We start from the raw sequence: 20,876 nt of genomic DNA, 5'->3' as shown, positions 1-20,876 counted from the left end.
CCAAGAGACTGCTCTGTATGCCCTCCACATGCTTGATACTTTCAGGACTGCTCTAGGACGTTATTTTAACACTGACCAGACAGATTATGGTCTGGTCAGTTTCATCCTGAATGATAAATTGTGGTTGCTACCACAACCCCACAACAGTGCAACATGGCATGGACTGGGGCTAGGCTCCCTTCTTATCAAGGAAAGAAATCATCCTTAAAGTGGAGTGACATAACTGTTCCTGCGGAAACTGCTCTACCAGTTCAATTATATAAGTCCTCAACACTATAAGCTTTTACCAGCAATTAACTGTTACCATATTATTAATATAACTGTAAAGCATCCTTGTTGCTAACTTGAAGCTCAAGATAGTTCATTATATCTATACTTTTTTGTTACATAACGTACAGACAAGCAGCATATAGCAACTAAAATATGAAGGGTAGCACAGCGTGCAAGGCTACAATCATTCTTCCCAAGTAGGTTTTATAAGAAAAGCTACATAAGCAATACAGAACAGTCACAACTGTAGATGTGATTAATTCAGTTTCACTGAGCTTAGGTGTGCAGAATCTTCTTACAAATTTGAGTATGAAAGAAGTGAGAGGCGCCTGAATGTTTAGGTGGGTAATGAAAATAGTCTGGCACACTTCCATGCAATTTGCCACTTGCTTACGCACCTTAGAAGCGTGGCCATTTCCCACATGTGACCAGTGGAGTACCACGCTGCACTTGCCTCCCCACCAGTTACAGAAGAACAGTGCAGAACTTTGGTAACTTTGATCAAAATTCTGTCTTTCAGACCTATAGGATCAGTATAAGTCCAAAGGATGTAACACACATGCATAACAGCAGGACATGTTTTCCTCAACAGGACTTTAAATGAGAATGATACCCAAAACCATTCATTTTCCTAAGACAGTGTTGTTCTGTGGCATATGGGGAGGGAAAATATTATATCCAAAACTGGCTTAGATTATACCTGAATGTAAACAAGCTTTGTATCACATTTTTCTGATGCAAATAGCATCACTCATATTTGAAAATTGAATCATATTGTTAAAAACACAGCTACAGAAGATTTCCTGTTACAATTGTTGACCCACAGGTGGTTACTGTTAGTTGTAGTCAATTGCAGGAAGAGGCAGCTGTATATGTGGGTAATATACCACATTCAAAGAACCAAACCATTACTCACAAAGTGAAAATCAAGATTGGGTCCCTTAGATCCCAAGCCTTGCACATCCTTAGCACCAGCATACAGACACTGTTGAGCTTGTTCTGAGTTTAATGCCAAAACATGGTGTCCCCAAACCAGTGTTCAAAATTAGTCAGGCACCAGGTGCATTCTGCACCTGCCTATTTGCCACTTGCGACCAAGTGAAGATGCCTGACATCTCCACAATCTAGAGGTGCATGCCTGGGGATCACTGGATCTTGACTGTTTTCACACACTAATACCACATCTTCCAGAATTCGCTCACTTAGATTTTATCTGCACAATCAGATTAAATTTCAGAAACCAATATTTTTTGTGCAGCCTGAGCAGGAGCAGTGAACAATGTTATAGTTAATTGTTGCTTGTCTTCACTTACCCCACCCTACTGCCTTGCTCACAGTTGTGAAGAATATTCTTACATTATGAATGGTCCATGTCACCATTAAGAAAAAGTGGTAGAAACAGGCCAATATATATGTGGACTGTCCCTGGATCAAGTGACTTTTCTTCTTAAAGTTGTCAAACCTCTTTACCTTGCTCGAGGTTGTCATCTGAACTAGCCAGATGCTTAACTGATAATCAATCACAGTCAATCATTTGAAAAATAAGGCCTTAGAGCCGTCTTGCCCCAAAATAGCAACTAGATATTCTCTGTAACCTTGACTTAAGGAGCCTTTTGGACCCTAGCTTATATATCTGAGTTTCTAACACTGCCCCAAACACACACAAAAATAGTTAAACATGGCATACCATTGTCAAAGCCAGGTAAGAGTGCTTTGTATTTTTCTGTCATACCCCATCCTTAAATGCTAAAGGGTCAACACAGAAGCTATTCCAGGTCCAGTATTGCTCATGCATATTTTTCAGGCCAGCTACACTTAAAATTGCCATCTCTAAATCAGCTCCATTTGTCAGCACAATCCTATGCAAAATTATGTGTATCTCTGCATAGGATTATGCTGTGAGTCTTAATCAAGGCTGAGAGAAGCTAATTTACTATTCATTTCTGCTGGAAGGAGAAAATGGTCAAGGGTTCCTACCACATTTATTAGTATCTCTTCTAAGAGTTGCTTCATATGTCACATCTGATACCCAACTATAGAATTCCTGGCAAAAATCCATGAAAATAGCATAAATTATGAACTCCATATGCATAATAAACCATGGCTTGGAACGTGTCAATGATGAACCAGAAGGAAAAAAATATGACATATGAAACACCATTAAACTAAATTTACACTTTAAACAATGAAACATGTAAAGAATATCCTATGTTCAAGCCCAGGTATCTTCCACTAATAAGATTTTGGGTAGCAATATGGATAATATCTTTATAAGAACTGCACTCAGAATGGACTATCAAAGATTATGTGAACAAGAGTTTGATTCAGTGTAAAATAGCCCAAAGTAAATACTACAAGGCATCATTCAATGGAATGTCACCACGCAGACACCATGCCAGCCTCACACTACCAACTGCAACCTATGACTGGCTCCACTTGGCATTTCTCCATACATAGGGGAACCAGAAGTCTGACTCCAAACTAGCCAGTGAAGGGCAATTCTTGCTTGTTTCAAAAGTCGCTCATCACTCCACTGCATAATTTCATCATAATCCACTATGGAAAAACCAAAACCACCATAACCCCAGAACATTCCAAAAGAGATGGGATACCCCGTCCACCTCAGAAGAACTTGACACCAAGCCAACACCACACTGCCTGAGAACAAGGGTGCCATCCCACTCCCTGGCAAAGTATATGTAGTAGTTGTGAAACCAGCAGAAACCTAACAGGTGTGGCTCTTCCAAGTCTGGAGATGCAAATAAGGGAAAATATGAAACTATTAAAGTCTTGTCATATGGTTCTTCAAGATTTAGAACATTGCTAAGACCAAAAGAAATGGACAACTCTTTGGATATGGTTGCTGTCTTCTTTTTCACAGTAGGGCTCCAGTGCCATCAACAGCTGCATACTAGTAGAGAAGCAACAGATTTCCAATATGAAATGAAGTGATTTCCAATCACTGCATATTGGGGGCAGTGAAAGATTTATCTGTTGAGTATCTACTACCAACCCTATCTTGCTGTCTGGCCCACACCTATCCTCCTCCTCCTCCTTCATTTATTTAATTATCTAAAGGCCCAGGGGAAGCAACTTTTTACTGGCTTTTTTCATGTGTTTTTAACAGTAGTCTAGAATGCAGAAATGTAGCAAGTGAGGATTTTTCTACTACTGATACAAAGAGCAATGGAGTAATTTAATCCTGTACAGTGGTACCTTGGGTTACATACGCTTCAAGTTACAGACTCCACTAACCCAGAAATAGTGCTTCAGGTTAAGAACTTTGCTTCAGGATGAGAACATAAATCGTGCTCCGGCGGCGCAGCAGCAGCAGGAGGCCCCATTAGCTAAAGTGGTCTTCAGGTTAAGAACAGTTTCAGGTTAACAACAGACCTCCAGAATGAATTAAGTACTTAACCCGAGGTACCACTGTAGTTCATACTACAAAAGTATTTGTCAGTTTCAAATAATGCCACACCACCACTTGTTTGTTTTTCTGCCTGTTTAAATTACAGTGGTACCTCAGGTTAAGAACTTAATTCGTTCTGGAGGTCCATTCTTAACATGAAACTGTTCTTAACCTGAGGTACCACTTTAGCTAATGGGGCCTCCTGCCGCAGCCACACAATTTCTGTTCTCATCCTGAAGGAACGTTCTTAACCCGAGGTACTATTTCTGGGTTGGTGGTCTGTAACCTGAAGTGTCTGTAACCCAAGGTACCACTGTATTTCATTTGTTTATTTGCTGACTTTATATTCTACCTTTTCTCCAAGGAACTCAAGGTTGTGTGCATAGTTCCAACCCTCCACATTTAATGCCCACAAGAACCCTGTGAGGTAAGTTAGACTTAGAGCTAGTGACTAGCCCAATTACACCCAGTGAGCTTCATGGCTGAGTGGGCATTTGAGTCCAGCACTAACACTTTGTGTGTGTTTTATTGTGGTGCTGTTCAAGTCAAAGGAACTAGGCCAGTAAAAAGTTGCCAACATGTAAGAGCCTACCTAGATTCTCTAAAAAAAAATAACAAGCTCAGGCACTCTCCCTCTTTCTGCCTTCAAAGGGCTGCCAACTTTTCAAACAGTACTTAAAGCTGCTCCTAACAGTAGTCTGGCCTGCAACAAGGAGCAAATCAGAGTTTCCATCTCTGTACCATGAAAAGCATCACCTGCTGCTTTCTGCATCTCAAACTTCGGTGGAAAGTCATAATAACATGGCCAGTCACTGCAGTTGATAACCAATCTTCTGTGAAAAGCCACAGCTGAAAGAATTTAGAGTCAGGATAGTAGGATGGTATAGGACAGGTTTCCTCAAATTCGGCCCTCCAGATGTTTTGAGACTACAATTCCCATCAGCCCTGACCACTAATCCTGCTAGCTAGGGATCATGGGAGTTGTAGACCAAAAACATTTGGAGGGCCGAATTTGAGGAAGTCTGGTATAGGAGTTAAGCATGTTGATTTGGCACCAGGGAGATCAAAGTTCAAATCCTACCAAGCCATGCCACTCACAACTATCCTTCAACCATAGTACATCTGGCTCTTGTTAACCAGAAGTTTGGTGGTTTGAGACAGCTGTGGGCAGGATTCCTGCATTGCAGAGTGTTGGACTGGATGACCTTCGAGATACCTTCGGACTCTATGTGACCTGTTATGAAAATGTATAGGAGGAAGAACCAGGTAACAATGAACAAAACCAAACAAAATAGTAAAGTCAAGCCTCAGTGAAAAGCACAAGAGATGAGCTAAGTAAAGCAGCTGACCCTTAATTTCCCACCTCACCCCAAACACACATAGCTATTAAGGAAGCCTATTAAAGGCACTCTTCTGGCCACCTCTAGGATTACCAACATTTCAAACAACCCCAGCAGCTGTGCCTTTAACAGTCACTTGATCCATAAAAGCCAAAAGGAAAACCCAGTCCACCTCCATGCCACAAGAGCCTTAATGAACCCATTGCTGCCTTGCCTCAAAACCCCTGTAGGGCACAAGGGCAAAGCCTCTAGAGACAGCTGGCAACCCAAGCCTCTGTGCAGGATGTCACAGGAGCAGGGCCTATGAAAAATGCTCCACCCCTAAGCAAACCTAGTCAACGCATTCTCCCCTCCACTTCCACACACATGCATAGCAGATTGCAAACTTCCCAGCCCATCCCAGTAACTGCCCCTTTAGCAGCAGCAACCAGAGAAATGTGGGCTCTGTGCTGTTTCACGGCGTCTTTTAGTCCAGCTTCGCAGGATTCCCCCCGCTAGTCGGAACCCTTTGGTCGTTTATCATTACTGAAATTGGGGTTTGTTTGTTTGTTGTTTTACTGCACGTCGCCTAGAGGCCCTCGCGCGAGGCGGCTGACGAAACAGAAGCAACGGTGGTGCTCCCCGCGAGCTTCTAGGGTTTTTAAAAACTCTCGCCTGAAACGCCCCCCCCAACGCATTAACCCCTAACCCCCATCCCACCCGCCCTCCGTTTTTAAAAAGGCCGGGCCAGGCCAGGCCGGGTGTGCTGCGAGCTGCCCCCTCGACCGCATAACACCCTCCACCCCCCGCAACGGCAGCCGCCTTAAGCCCGGGTCAGCCCTGCGCCCCCCCCCCACCTCCTCACTCACCAGCTTGGGCTTGTTCTTACTCTCATCCTCAGGGGCGCGCCAGCCGCCGCCTCCGACACCGCCCCGCCTAGGGTTCATCTTACCCGGCGGTTCCTCACCGCCGGCTCCCTGGTTCTCCATGCCGCCTCTCTTCCCTTGCCTCTCTCTCTCTCTCTCCCTTCCCTCAGGCACTCATGGCGGGATGAAGGGAGACGCCCGCCCCGCCTCGCGAAGTCTCTTTCCCACCCCCCACCCCCTTTTTTTTTTGGTCGCCGCCTTGCTCTCCTCACGCTCGCTCCGCTCCTGTCAGGGTACTCGGCGCGCGACTGGCGGCTTTCTGCGCACGCGCTCGTTTACCCACCCACCCCTCCTCCTCCCCCCTCCCTTGCGCGCGCCCTGACGGCAGACGGGCCGGGGAATCGAAGGAAGGAGACGGCGGGACGTAAACTCAACACTTCCCCCCTCCCTTCCCGTCTCTCTCGCGCACAGGGGGTCTCCTGTGTGCGCACGCGCAAGGCTCTTGGCACGCTGAAGCCGCTAAGGCGCGCCGATGCCCTCACTCGTGGCTGAGGGTGAACGAGGGATGGGGCCCGGAAGCGGTTCGAAGAAGACTTGGGTGAGCGCCGAAAGGAAAAGCCTGGCGGAAGTGAGTGCCCGGATGGAAGGCAGGCAAGGCAGGCGGGAGGGAGGGGAGAGAGGGGTTTGTGAAAGGGAGATGAGTCACAAGAAAGGAGTTGGATTAAGAAGTAGGGGGAGGGAAAGGGGGAGGGGGCAGCGTCTGTCAAGACTCAGACCTCTCTTCAGACCGTCCCTGGCACAGGGATCCTGGTGCCTCACAGCACAGGCGGGAATTCAACAGGGTCCACCCCACTCCCGACCTGGATATTGCAGTATTCCAGCAACAAAAAGATATTTCACAAGTTGAAAGTGCTGAATTGGAACTTACGGAGGAGTTTGAGCCGATCTGTTTAGGCATGATAGAGACAATGCTTTGCTGCCATGCGACTGAGGCTCATTAACCTAGCAGCCCTAGAATGATTGCCTTTATCACCAATTACTGCTGTGGTGAATTATCACTGCGGCTCATTTGCTTAAACTTTCTTTGATTTGCCACATTTTCTTTACTTTTGTTAGCCCTCCATGTGTGTGGGAGAGAGAGATAGAGAGACGAGATGAAACTTCATGCATGTGAAGGAAAACTTGTGCCATAATAAATCGGTCAATCTTTGTTCCTTGTACTGTAACAGAAACACAGCCAGCCTAACCACACACACACAATACCTGAACTGCATATATTACTTTCATAAAAAAGAGAAGGGAGAAAGGGGTGCTAAGGAATAACACATGAAATTATTGTGTTGGAATTTAAATCTGGGCCCCCGTGTACAGTACCAATACAGCATTCTGTTCCCTACACCATGTTGAACCATCAGAATGTAAAGACATCTTGGTCACGTACATTATCTTCAAACAATCCTAATCCGTATTGATATCCAACCGTATGATATGAGCACACATGTGAGAAACTACTATCTTGATTAAGCTAAGGTCTCATCAGTGACAAGATAGATGACTCCTTGAGAATCACATGGGTTGATGGAAGAAAGGTGAGAGATATAAATGAAATTTTAAAAATAGAATATCAAAGGAGATGTCTGTAACATAAAATAAACACAACTAATTTCATAGATACTCAGTGATCCCTGATGGAAGTTTCACACACTGCTTTCAACGTTTCCCCTAATTCTAGATAAGTTGTGCCTGGTAGTGGTTACTGACTCATGAGGAAAAAATGCATTTTTTCTGCATTGTTTTTGTACACCTTACAAGGCTTAGCTAGGAACTGAAAATAGATTCTACACCAATGCCTTGGTGAGCTTTGTGCCAGTCTCCAGTTAAGCTGTGGAGCTTCTGATAAAAGAGAGGTATGTGATACTTATTTATTTATTTATTTATTTATTTATTTATTTATTATAATAAGCAGGCAATCCTCCAGTACCTGCTAGCAAAAAGGGTGGCAAAATATGGCATATGATTGTAATTGGGGAGGGGGGAGGGGAAATACTAGACAGACTTTTTCCACAGACGTTCTAAACAGTTTCAGATTATAACTTTTACAGTGGTACCACACAAGACGAATGCCTCGCAAGACGAAAAACGCGCAAGATGAAAGAGTTTTCCGTTTTTTGAGTCGTTCCGCAAGACGAATTTCCCTATGGGCTTGCTTTGCAAGACGAAACGTCTTGCGAGTTTGTTTCCTTTTTCTTAAAGCCGCTAAGCCGTTAATAGCCGCTAAGCCGCTAATAGCCGCTAAGCCACTAATAGCCGTGCTTCGCAAGACGAAAAAACCGCAAGACGAAGAAACTCGCGGAACAGAGTAATTTCGTCTTGTGAGGCACCACTGTAATGAAGATCCCATGTTAGTGACCCCAGCCTCAGCAACTTCAATCTCTCCACTACAAAAGTTATCCTTCACTTTTACAATATCTTTTTAATACACAATTTTGTTTCTTGGCCCTATAAAAAATAATAAATCAAGTATACCACATATGTTAGGACCAAAGTTCTTACGCAGCAGATCTGTACTTCTTATGGAAGCCATGGAATTAACGTATTTTTCGCTCTATAACACGCACCCAGCCATAACATCCACGTAGTTTTTAGAGGAGGAAAACAAGAAAAAAAATATTCTAAACGAAACAGTGAATGTATGATTTTTGTGGTTCATTCTGTGGCCACAGACATGTGATCTGACAGTGAGTTTGGAGTAGCCCAATGCAAAAATCCTGAGGATCCATGTGGATCCATGCTTTGTAACCATGTTTTTGCACCACTGCAGCCCCAGGCAACAGTGGGTGCGTGATTTTTTTGGTGCAAGATGTAGCCATGGACATGCTATGTGATCTGATGGTGAATTTGGGGTGACCCAGTGCAAAAATCCTGAGGATCCATGTGGATCCGTGTTTTGTAACCACGTTTTAAGTGGGGAGGGAAGGAAAAGCACTCAAGGGACAAGGAGCACACGTGGGGTGGGTGGAGAAGGATGCTGCTAATAATGAATAAGAGGGGTATAAGGGGAGAAGAAGCATGTGTGGGGTGGGTGGAGAAGGATGCTGTTAATAATGAAGAAGAGGGGTATAAGGGCAAACGCTCCTCTCCTCTCCCACTTTGCTCCTTTAAAGCAAGCAGGCTCTGCTTTTCTTCCTCCTCCCCGCTCATCCCCGGCTTAGCGAGCTGAAAAACTTTGCTGCTATGTAGCAAGCTGAGTGGGGAGGAGAGAGGGACAGAGAGCCTGCTTGCTTTAAAGGAACCTTTGCTCCTTTAAAGAAGCAGGCTCTCTGTCCCTCTCTCCTCCCCACTCAGCGGCTCTTCTCCCGCTTTGGTGTTTCAAAGCGAGCCACGGAGGAGGGAAGGAAGGGAAACCATGGATCCTCTGCTCACGACTGCAGCAGATCCCCCCAGCCATCCGTAGGCATTCCCTCCATAACACGCACAGACATTTCCCCTTACTTTCTAGGAGGAAAAAAGTGAGTGTTATGGTGCAAAAAATACGGGAATTGCTGATCTTACAGAGCTGAGTGTTGAAATTGTCTCAAAGCAACATCTGGATGTCTTCAACTTCCCTGCTGGTGCTAGATAAGTCTTTTATTCTATCCCCTGGCTTAGAGAATAGAGTTAAACTACAGTGGTGCCCCGCAAGACGAATGCCTCGTAAGACGGAAAACCCGCTAGACGAAAGGGTTTTCCGTTTTTGAGCTGCTTCGCAAGACGATTTTCCCTATGGGCTTGCTTTGCAAGACGAAAACGTCTTGCAAGTGTTCCGATTTTATTTCGCTCCCCCCCTTTTCTAAGCCGCTAAGCCGCTAATAGCCTTTTAGCCACTAATCCGCTAAACCTTTAATAGCCGCTAAGCCTTTAATAGCCGCTAAACCGCTAATAGCGCTAATCCGCTAATAGGGTTGCTTCGCAAGACGAAAAAACCGCTAGACGAAGAGACTCGCGGAACGGATTAATTTCGTCTTGCGAGGCACCACTGTAGATGCTTTTTTACTGTCCTTCATAGCTATTAGAATACATTTAAACTATTACCAGAGGTTAGCTTCTAGAACAACAGCTGCATATGCCTGGAATGTGAGTCTTGTGTATGACCAACGCTTGTGTGGTATTAACTATTAGAATAACAGGATGAAATTATGTGGGTAGTTTGAAAGGAGAGTGTGATCTCTTCTGTATTCTGAAATACTTTAGTATGATCACAGTATGGTCTTCCTAAAGGACTGCCTGGCATGGAAGGGAAGCATGGATGAATCTTCATTCAAACATTAAGCATTTTAATATTGCGATTTTATGAGACCGGGTATGGGGTAGTATACAATTTTAATAATAAATAATGATAAATAAAATAAATAAACAGCCCTATAAACTGCACATAACTCAACCACTTTGTTGATCAAAATCAGCACCAAGCATCTTGAAGCAGCTGTCAGAACTGCAGTACCATGGCACGGCCCATCCTTGACATCTGCCTTGAGCCTAGCTTCACTTTATTTTACCCCAGCTACTCCAAGCATCAATGGACAAATGGATTTAGCTGCCATTTTAATTTCCCCCAACATTTTGGATGAACTTCACACTGGGTACATAGCAGGAAATGAAAATGAAAGGTAGACATACATGTTGCTGTTGTTATTATCACACCAGATAAGCCTCCTAGGACCAACTGATGTTTGCAGTTAGGTATGTACCAGCTGATAAGATTCAAATAAACTAGTCCTGATGTGCAAAAATCACTTCTGTAGCTTTGGAAAGCCACATGATCTGTTTTGGAGCTACTCCACCTGTGCGCTCATCTGGTCAGGTGAAGTGATGGGACATCCTGACCGAAGTGACATACGCTGCTTTGTGTATAAAGAGTGTATGGATGTTTGCTTGGGTGCAGTCAAGCCATATCCTTGCTGTTGTGTCCATCCCCATGTCTGTAAAGGCTGGGAGACCTGGCAGGCTGATTTGCTCTAAGTCTACACCTTTCCTTTAATAAAGTGCTGGAACTCATCAATCTGGTGTTTTGGACATCCTCCTTTGGTATCTTTGGACCAACCACTCCCATGATCCCTCCTTTGGGTCAGCAGTTCAGAGCAGAAGCTCTCTGGGGTTTCAGGCCAGAAGTCTCTCCCAGCCCTACTGGAGATACTGGGCTTGAACCTGGGGCAATCTGCATGCAAAGCAGATGTTCTGTCAAGGGCCTGCTGCCCATGGAGTGTATCTAAGGATGGGGAAACTATGGCCCTCATGCTATGGTATACTACAGCTCCCATCATATCTGGCCATTGGTGATGCTGGCTGGGACTGAATGGAACTGAAGACCAACAGCAGCTGGAGGACAACATATTTCCCCCATCTGATGTATTCCATCAGCCAAGCACTTTTTATCTAACTCATTTTCTATTTTGGAGCTTGTCAGAGGGAGGGAAGGTGCTCAGGCAACCAGATGGAAAGTGGTGGTGAGGAAGAAGACTCAACTCCCCTCACCCATATGTCCCTTTCAATGAAAGAAATTACAGAAAGAGTATGTTTGTGGGGCAAACACAAATGAAAAAAATGTGGTTGTCATTGCTATGTCCAGATTGACCTTCAGCTACTTTAATCAGAGAGTTTGTGCAGTCATTTATCAGATACACAAAGATTTCTCCTATGCCTCGCAATAGTTATTACCACTGCTGTTCGTGGGTATGATAGCTGTAAACACCATTTGCTAACTTTGACAGTAGATAATAGCGCTGGCAGAATACCAGTCTTGTTACAACAATCATAAAACTGTAGTACTTAACGCTCATTTTTATTAACTATGCACTGCATAAAGTGAAGTTTTTAGTGTTGAGCAGTCTATTGCAGAGATGGCAACTAATTCTGTTGATTAACAGAGTTCCTTTCAGCTTTTGCCAGGGGCAACAAACAAGTCTGCATGAGTTTTTCACATCCATGGCTTTTCACAACTGACAATTGGACTTAAGTGTCTCAGATATGAACTTAAAATTGAAAGCTGTGCCTTGTTGAAGGTAGGTTCTCATATATCATGTTGCTTGCATCTGGATCCGTGTCACCTTGAGGAGTAGTTGTATTTCGACAACTCACAGATCCCTCATTCAGCAGGGAATAAGTCCTCAAAAACCCCTTCTGTACTGTTCCTGTCACCATCTTTGGGCCCTTTAAGGATTGCCGGCAGCTCTCCCAGGAAGTAGAGCCACCTAAAGGGTAGGTCTTGCCTGTCCTCTTAAGCCTTCCAATGACTTTAATCCTTGCTGCAACAACTTTCTGTAGCTCAGCCAGCAGGGACTACAGCGTCCAAGGCCAGAAGAGGTTCTGACCATTCCTGTCGCTTCTCATGTAAGCTCTTAAACCCTAACAGAGCAGGATAATCACCAACTTTTCTTATGGAGCATTTTGTCTGCTTTTATCTATTTTATTTAAAAGCTTCTGTAAACCATTTACTATTTCTAAAATCTCTAAGCAGTGTACAGTCTAAAAACAAACAGCATGCCATTAAAGCTAAACACAACCTAAAAAACCAATAAAACATGTAAAAGCAAATAAAACAGAAATTCAGAGGACTGGAAAACATGAAAAAGGTGCCAGTGAAAACCTGGGTGTGTGTGGAGGATAAGTTTTCACAGTATAGGAACAACAGCAGAATATGTCTATTTTCTTGTTACTGCCCTATGATAGCGTCGCACAATCTCCAGGTGCTTACCTAGAGTTCACGTTGCCTTTTGGAATGAAGCACAGCAGAGACTCTTTATTTGCAAATATATACAACCTGATCCTATGATGGAGGAGTTCACATCCTTAACACCCCAAGGGCATGGTGTTAATCAGGCATGGCTCTGTCTCTGCCTTTCCAGTCTGCTGCTTTTGCATCCAGCTTCTAGTTCACATCACTCAGTTCTCAACTCTGGCTTTTTGTCTTTCTAGCTAACAGACCTTTGAGGGAGGGAGGTCCACCCATTTGCCCTCTGCCAAATTGTTCCCTTAACAGCCCTTATGAAGAGGACCATTATCAGCCTGGCCTGGTTATTCCAGCAATTGAATCTGTCCTGGATCCAGGAATTAGACTTTAGGTGCCAAAATGTATTAGGCTGGTCCTGACTCAGGTGTAAAAGGTGGCTTATGGAGACAGTTGTGGGAAGGACGGCAGCAAATGGTAGTTGGTTTAAGGCTGACTGGTGGAAAGGCCTTCCTCTCTCATTTCTCACAGAGTGAGAGCACTCATATTTGTTCTTCATGTGACAACTTATATAGGAAATTCATCCTGTGTGACATGGATCTGTTTCTAGTGCATTTCGGATATCGTGGCTTAATGCGCTCAGTTGCCAGTAGATAAAATGGCTAAAATAAGCTGATAGTGTTAGATTTTCCATCTCTATAGCTCTTGCCATTCAAAATTACTACCTGCTCTTTCATCTCATTCCACGGATTTCAGAAGACTCAGGGAGTTCTTGACATAAACTTTTCCTCATTTCAGACTATTGGCAGCTCATAAAGTAGTCATCTTTAGCATCATAATCACTATGTTCTGCATTCATGGTTGGAGGAAATATGCTAGTTGATAGGAATAACAAGTGGAGACAGTACTGTTTCACACTGGTCCTGCTTCCAGGTCACCTATAGCCTGACTGGTAACTGCGAGAGCAGGCTGTTGGACAAGATGGGCCTTTGTTCTGATCCAGCCTGGCTCTTCTTACGTTCACTTGAAGCTTCATACTGGACAGTATGAAACTGGACCCCAGTTACACGGACTCACAGTTTTTGGGATGGCTATTTGCACACAAAGGCAGGGTGAGGCAGATAACAAATGCAGCTGGGAACAAAAGTGGGCACAGATATGTGTATATTCTAATGTGTATGTATTTAGAAATAATTTAGAAATAGTTGCTATAATTTTAATAAAAATACATTATTACCCTAGTGGGTGAGGACTGTGGCTAGTTGACCTGTGTGCCTGCTCTATCTGCTGTCCAGATTGTAGCTGCTGATGGGCAACTTCAAGACTCCTTCTTATGATTCTTTATATTAAAAGCAAGCTAGGATCAAACAGCCCTTCAAAGCGTGGCCTCTGATAGCCCTTCAAATATGGAACTTGTTGGGAATCTCAGGTGAGATACCCATGCAGTGGAAATTGCTCCCAGTACCAGTCACCATACAGAAGCAGAACTTCAGTAGTTCAGCTAGTTTACTGTTGCAGAAGATAAGGCTCAGTAAAACAGTTCTGGGTATAGATATATACAGCTTGTAGGCTTTTGAAGATACAGATATATACAGATACAAACAAGTACAAAGTATTTCTATTGCTCTAAATAAGTCCAGTAATTCAAGATGTAACACTGGACAAGGTAACACCAACAGACTTACAACGACTCACAAACTAATGGATTACTGCGCTGACATTCATTAATCACAAATATAGTCAAGGCACTGAGCCTTGCACCTGCTATAAGCTCACCTTTGGGGTGATTTATGCTCATGAAGGAAATTAACCTCTTCTCATGTCTAGTTACTCCAACAGACTGTTCTCTCTAGAGCAGGACACATAACCACCCTACCAGTTTTCCAAGGCATACTAAGACTGATTGGTCATAAGACTGAGCTTGCAATGATTGTTGCTTCAATCCTTAGTTCACATCTGAATGCCTAAGAGAAAGTTTCAAGGGACCAGCAGAAATTGCTCTCTGTGGAGAGCCTTTTAGAAGCCTTATGTGTAAATGCATGTAGATTTCTAAAGATGCTAATTTCCTGTTTGATGAAGCAGAACATCAATGCAAGGGCAGTATAATTTCTGTTGATATGGAAACAAAAAGGCTAACTCCAAGGTTAGAAGCAGTGTTCATTGCACACAATGAGGAAATCACTAAGTGCTAATTGCTTCCAGTGATTTAACCACAATTTGCAAGCATAATTGCTGTTCCGATTGTTGTCTCTGGAGGATAGAACTTTGGGTGTTCCCTGGTGTACATAAGCTTTATTGGGCTTGCTAACCAGCAAACAAGGCTACAGTCCTATACCCACTTCCCTGAGAATAAGTCCTATTGAACTCAATGAGACTTACTTCTGAGTAGTCAATTAGAATGCGCTCAGGTGGATGTGGGGGAGCCTGTAAAGACACTAGAGAAATTGGGACAAATGCCTTAGATTCTATCACTGGCAGAAGGAAGAGATGCTGTAAAATTTTGGGTCCTTTGTAGCTGCCCAAGCCTGGATACCAGGTTTTCCACCCAATTTGGTTTATGGAACCAAATGCTGCAACAAACTGACTAATAGTGTGCTTCTGAACACAGTTTCTCAGATGTAAATCACATTGAGATCAATTTGTAAGTGTGCTTAGGAATGTACCACACGGGGAGAGCCAGCATGGTGTGGTGATTCAAGTGTCAGAGTAGGGCTGGGGAGCCATGGATTCAAATCCCTATTTACGCCTGAAGCTCACTTGGTAACCTTGGGTTAACTCAACCTAATCTATTTCACAGGGTTGTTGTGAGAATAAAACCCGGAAGTGACAGGTAGGGAGAAAGAAGGAGAACCACATACACAGAGGTTCTTGGTGAAATGGCAGGATATAAAATATGGGTTCTCTTACTATTCACTTGTTGTATTTCCTTGGCGGTGAGAGAGGTTGGGTGTGGCTTAGGGTGTGGTTGGTTGTCTTTGGTTGGCTGTAGTGAGAACTGTTTTTGTGTGTGAGGGAGGATGAGTGTGTATTTTTTAATCAGGTTAGCTAGATTGATTCGTATGCTATTGGGGGATTCTTGTTGTTGTCTTGTTGGGCTGTGTATGTGATAAAAGGAACCAAACCGGGGTGAAGGCGTCTTCTTCTATTTGTCCCCGTGTCAGTTTCAGTTTATTGCTTAGTTTTTCTAATAAGGCTGTTTCCCATACTATTTGATACCACAACCCCTCACACACACTAAGTAGAATAATAGAAGCATAACCACACCCCACACCCCTCCCTCTCTTACCCCCTTTTTCCATAATAATAATAATAATAATAATAATAATAAAATTTATTATTTATACCCCACCCATCTGGCAGCTTCCAGCAAAATATTAAAATACAATACTGTAATTTTCTTCTTCTTCTTCCTAATTGTTTAAATCAATTCATAATCCAAGAATTCATACATTGACCACTAATAATGAAACATATGTTGTAGATATTTTCCACATTTATTATGCTATTTTTGTGGTATACATATGACATGAGAAAACTTGGTATACTTATTTGTATGATATTATTCTTGCTTATAAAACCCAATAAAAATAAAGGATAAATGTAAAAAATAAAGTGCAGTAATAGGGTTGCTCAGTAGGTCCAAAGTAGAGCCTAACCAGGAAAAGTGCTCTTAGTTTCACAAACAGGCTTTTTTTGTGCAGCAATAGCATACCCTCCAACATTTCTCAATGGTAAATTCAGTATACTTGTCGCATAAGGATAACCACTTCGGTGGGATTTAGTGGTATACCTCAGTAAACATAAATCTATACTTCCCTTAAAAAGTTTAGGAGTATATTTATATCACATAGTTTATTGCCATAGCATTTTTTTCAGATATTCAGAATTTAAAGATACAAGATTTCAAAATCTGGTGTGCAATATTTGGCCTTCATCATGTTTCCATATAAGACAGATGGTGTAGCAGGAGGCAAAATAAGAGTAACTGGAAGGTAATTACATTTAATGCATACTAGTAATCAAGTAAAGAAAAAAGTGGTGGTGTACCTTTTGAAACAGAGTTGGCAAGTAAATGATATAATAAATGTGGGAGACCATAGTTTCTGAAGGTGCTTTCACATCTATGCTCAACACTCACCGTCTGTGCCAGCTTGGGAAATATGGATGCGTTGATTTAGATCCAAGTCCCCCATCTTTAATCTGATTTGTTCTGGGCTTACTTCTGACTAGACATGTAAGCTACTCTTTGGGTCTTTTCTACAGGGTTTAAAAATGGTCTGCTTCCACTTAGGAATTTGAAATATTTATATGAACATGAAGTATTTTCCCATTCTTTGACTTCAGAGAGATTGTCGGATGTGGACTTAAGTACATCTTCATTTTCCATGTTTGCTTGCTTCTGCTCTGCTCTGACATCGTAGTGGCCAAATTGTCTGTGCTACAGACTCTGTGATAGAAATCAAGCTCGATATCTTCCCTGTGGATCTGGATTTTGCTGTTCTTCTATGACATTTTCTAAGCCGCAGTAATGGGAGCAGGAGTACAGCCTGAAAGTTACCACTTATGAACACATATGCACAACCAAAATGTTTTGAGAATTTTTGGTGCTGCCTTCTGTGCTGTCTGTTCTCAATCACCTTTTAAAAACAAAAGGGGAGAGATCACATATGGCCTGTGTAAGCACATGGGGGTGTATATCTGCAGCAACAAGGCTCACACTGCGATGCTATGGACACTAGTGCGTTGGCACCACAGGACTGGGAAGAGCCGTTTTCCAAAGAGAAGGTGGTCTAGAAGAAAAGTTCACCTAAAGGTCAGCTCTCCTGAGCAAACTTGTTTCAGGCTTAAAAAAATAATAATCTTATTTTGCATTTATTTTAGGCAAAAAAATTATGTTGCACTCTGATTTACAGCCAAGCGTGGAGAAATCTGCTATGCAGACTGACAATCCTATGAATAGCAAGAAATGCTACCACTTTCAGTGGGGTAGTTAGCTCATTTCAGATTTCATTCCTGCTCCTCCCCCCCCCCACACATTAGATGGTGAAAGTTTTTTCTGAGTCTTTGAGCAATAAAGTAAAATTGGCCCTGCCTCATTCAGCATTACAACTCCCCCTGTTTTTTTTTGGGGGGGGGAGGCTGCTCATTTACTCTTCTGAGTGAGGGCCTGCACTTTTGCTAAGAAGCCACTTAATGCATCAAAAAAGAAAAGGACAAATGAGTACATCAGTTTGCATAAAATGTCCCTTACCTGCTAGCTTTTATCAGCCATGAGGGGCAAGGGTCCCAAGAACAATGGTCTCCCTGAGCCTTACCAACTGAAACTTATCCCACACAACAGAAGAAGCCTGTGCTCTGGGCAGCCCGTAAGATTCATCTGCTGTAATAGTAGGGCTGCCAGACATCCAGTGGAATTGACTTCCAGGAGAATTTCTGAGATGTCCTGGAACTTAGGTAAGTCAATCGAAAAATCACACTTTTGGAGAGCATTTTTGTAAAAAAAAAAAAAATGCTCAACAACTTTCAGGGTTCCAGTTACAGATAGGTAGCCGTGTTGGTCTGCCATAGTCAAAATAAAAAAATTCCTTCCAGTAGCACCTTAAAGACCAACTAAGTTAGTATCTGAAGAAGTGTGCATGCACACGAAAGCTCATACCAAGAACTAACTTAGTTGGTCTTTAAGGTGCTACTGGAAGGAATTTTTTTATTTTAACTTTCAGGGTGTCCTGGTTTTTACTTTTTGAAATATGGCAATGTAATAGCGAGGGACGCGGATGGCGCTGTGGTCTAAACCACAGGGCTTGCCGATTGGAAGGTCGGCGGTTCGAATCCCCACAAATGAGTGAGCTCCTAGTGTTTGGTCCCAGCTCCTGCCCACCTAGCAGTTTGAAAGCACGTCAAAGTGCAAGTAGATAAATAGGTACCGCTCCAGAAGGAAGGTAAACGGCGTTTCCATGCGCTTCTCTGGTTTCACCAGAAGCGGCTTAGTCTTGCTGGCCACATGACCTGGAAGCTGTCTGTGGACAAACAGGCCCCTGGCCTATAGAGCGAGATGAGTGCTGCAACCCCAGAGTCGTCCGCGACGGGACCTAATGGTCAGGGGTACCTTTACCTTTATGTAATAGCAAAGTCAAGATCTCAATGGATGCAAGCAATTTCATTCTCAAAATGCTTTGCAAGTAAGCTGCCATTGGTTCTGCCACTTCCTTCAGATTGGACTGTAACAGGTCCTGCACTACCCGGAAAAGCTCTGCTGGATGAGGGTACAATGAGGGTACAATGGAGGTAGCAAAGCATGCCTTCCTTCCTGCCTTCACTGTCTCAATGATGAGCCCTCACCAGTGTTTGATTGCATTAACTGGATTTTTCCTTCACTTGTTTTAGGCGTTTGGGACAGTCATGCATCTTCCTTGGTGGAGAAGATACCCAAGATTGCAGCGTACTAATTATATATATATATTAATTCTTATTTACTTTATGAATTGCTTCTCATGAGTCATCCCAAAGCAATTTACAATAACATTAGAGAGAGAGAGAGAGTCTGTATAAAAAGTTAAAGCAATTGCACTTATAAACACTGTATATTTGTAAATATGAAGACAGTTTAAACAACTGCAGGACATACCATGCGTGTAGCCAGGGAGGCTGGAGGGGGGCAGTAAACAAATAAAAATACTTAATTAACTGACCAATTATGTCAAGGATAAATCAATTCTGCCCCCCCACATAACGCCTGCTCCCCAATAAATCCTGGCTGTGCCCATGTCACATATGCAAAATCAGTTCAAACTGAAGACAGAAACAAATTGGGATAATCTGTATGCACAGAAGTTTTTTTTAGGTCCTATGTAGGTACAGAAGCAAACTTACATGTGATGCTTTCTAGACTGTCTATGGAACACCTGCTCATCTCGTTCCCTCTGGCCAAACCTGAATTGTTTCTCGCTTATTGACTCTCATAGTATCTCCTGATGAATAAAGGTTTTTCAGCCCCACCCTGTTGTTTGGCTCCAAAATCTCCCTCCGCCCACAACATTTCTCTTTGCATAGGTGAGGGGAAATAGTATTTGTTCAGAGGCTCTCTGCTATTATTATTGCATATATGCACAGGTTTGATTCACTGCATTCATTCTTAAAACGTAATTTATTAATCCTGTCTCATCATAGGGATGAGCAGCCCTGTTCATCCTATGGAAGCGTGAAATAAAAACAGCATTGCCGCAAGCAAGTCAAGACCATGAAGTGACTCTGTGCCTGTGAGTTAAGCCAGTTCAGCAACAGCAGTGCTGGCATAGTGCCTGCTCAGGAGGGTAAGAGCAGGGCAGGTATTTAAGGCTCACCTTGCCTCTGAACTTGGCAGACGATTCTGTCTTGTCTCTTCCTATTGTTCAAAGCAGCACAACCAGTTCCAGTGGAAAACCCTCTGCCCTGGAGCTGACATGGGGCTAAACCTAATACGGATCACCCAGTGCTTCTAGATGCTTGCTACTGAAGATACACTAAAGCAAGATGGGCCAGCTGTTAACTTGAATATTGCAATAGTTTTGTTTGGGATGGGTTTTAGCATGGTTTGCTTTTTATATTTAACTGCTGCATTGATTTTAAGTGTGAAGTAAATAATGTTGTTTTATTGTCCTTGTGTGATAGTCAACTTTTTTGTTTGTTCAGAATACACCCATTGAAATTAATGAGCACAGCTATATTAGGTGCATTAATTTCAATGGGTTTACTCTGAACAAACCTCAGTTGGCTTCCACCCCATGTTGATGATTTATTAACTGGGATGATAAGTTATCCTGAAAAGCAGCATAAAAGTCAATTAAATGTAAAAAATGAAATAAACTAGGAAGAGTCACCTGAGCCCCAGACCTTACTGTGGAATCAACTTTAAATCTCAGGACTTCATCCTGAAAAATATATATAGTAATAACAGAGAAGCATGTACTGAGTGCTTCTTCTTTATTTATGCACAGCCATAACGCTTGTACCCCTATGGACTCAGATTAAGTGATCCTCCAAACTGCAGAGGATCCACTATGATTTGGTGATCTAAGAATGTGTTTTAGGCTTGTAGGCTTACTCCTACTCTGCTTTCTTCCTTCTCAGGCACTAATAATTATTTTTTTTGGAACAGGCAACCTGGAAAATTTACTTCCTCTCCTTTGCTTAATAATGATTTTAAGATCAACAAATGAAATTCAGTTAGCCTTTCTACTGCCTAATGATTATTGACCTGTGGGAACGCAGAGAGGGATGTTTTTTAACACAGGGGCACCAGTGTTATGAAATGCATTTCCTGCTGAAAAATT

General features: G+C 42.9%; 1 protein-coding gene and 1 long non-coding RNA gene across 10 annotated transcripts in view; one reads left to right on the top strand and one right to left on the bottom strand.

The window, feature by feature from the left end:
• DIAPH2 (diaphanous related formin 2) overlaps positions 1 to 6,081 on the bottom strand; it is a 352,430-nt gene extending 346,349 nt beyond the window's left edge. For all 7 annotated transcript variants that reach the window (XM_082208590.1, XM_082208591.1, XM_082208592.1 and 4 more), the window contains exon 1: positions 5,868 to 6,081. In XM_082208590.1, the coding sequence (XP_082064716.1) occupies positions 5,868 to 5,987 (120 nt within the window). In that variant the 5' untranslated portion in view covers positions 5,988 to 6,081. The remainder of the gene's footprint in view (positions 1 to 5,867) is intronic.
• A 162-nt stretch (positions 6,082 to 6,243) lies between these two features.
• The window catches only part of LOC309524187, a 49,095-nt gene continuing 34,462 nt past the window's right edge, over positions 6,244 to 20,876 (top strand). For all 3 annotated transcript variants that reach the window (XR_014215834.1, XR_014215835.1, XR_014215836.1), the window contains exon 1: positions 6,244 to 6,492. This is a non-coding gene — a long non-coding RNA (uncharacterized lncRNA). The remainder of the gene's footprint in view (positions 6,493 to 20,876) is intronic.

This window comes from Podarcis vaucheri (assembly GCF_965113315.1).
Source record: "Podarcis vaucheri genome assembly, chromosome: Z".
Lineage (NCBI taxonomy): Eukaryota > Metazoa > Chordata > Lepidosauria > Squamata > Lacertidae > Podarcis > Podarcis vaucheri.
This window is presented reverse-complemented; position numbering and strand designations above follow the sequence as displayed.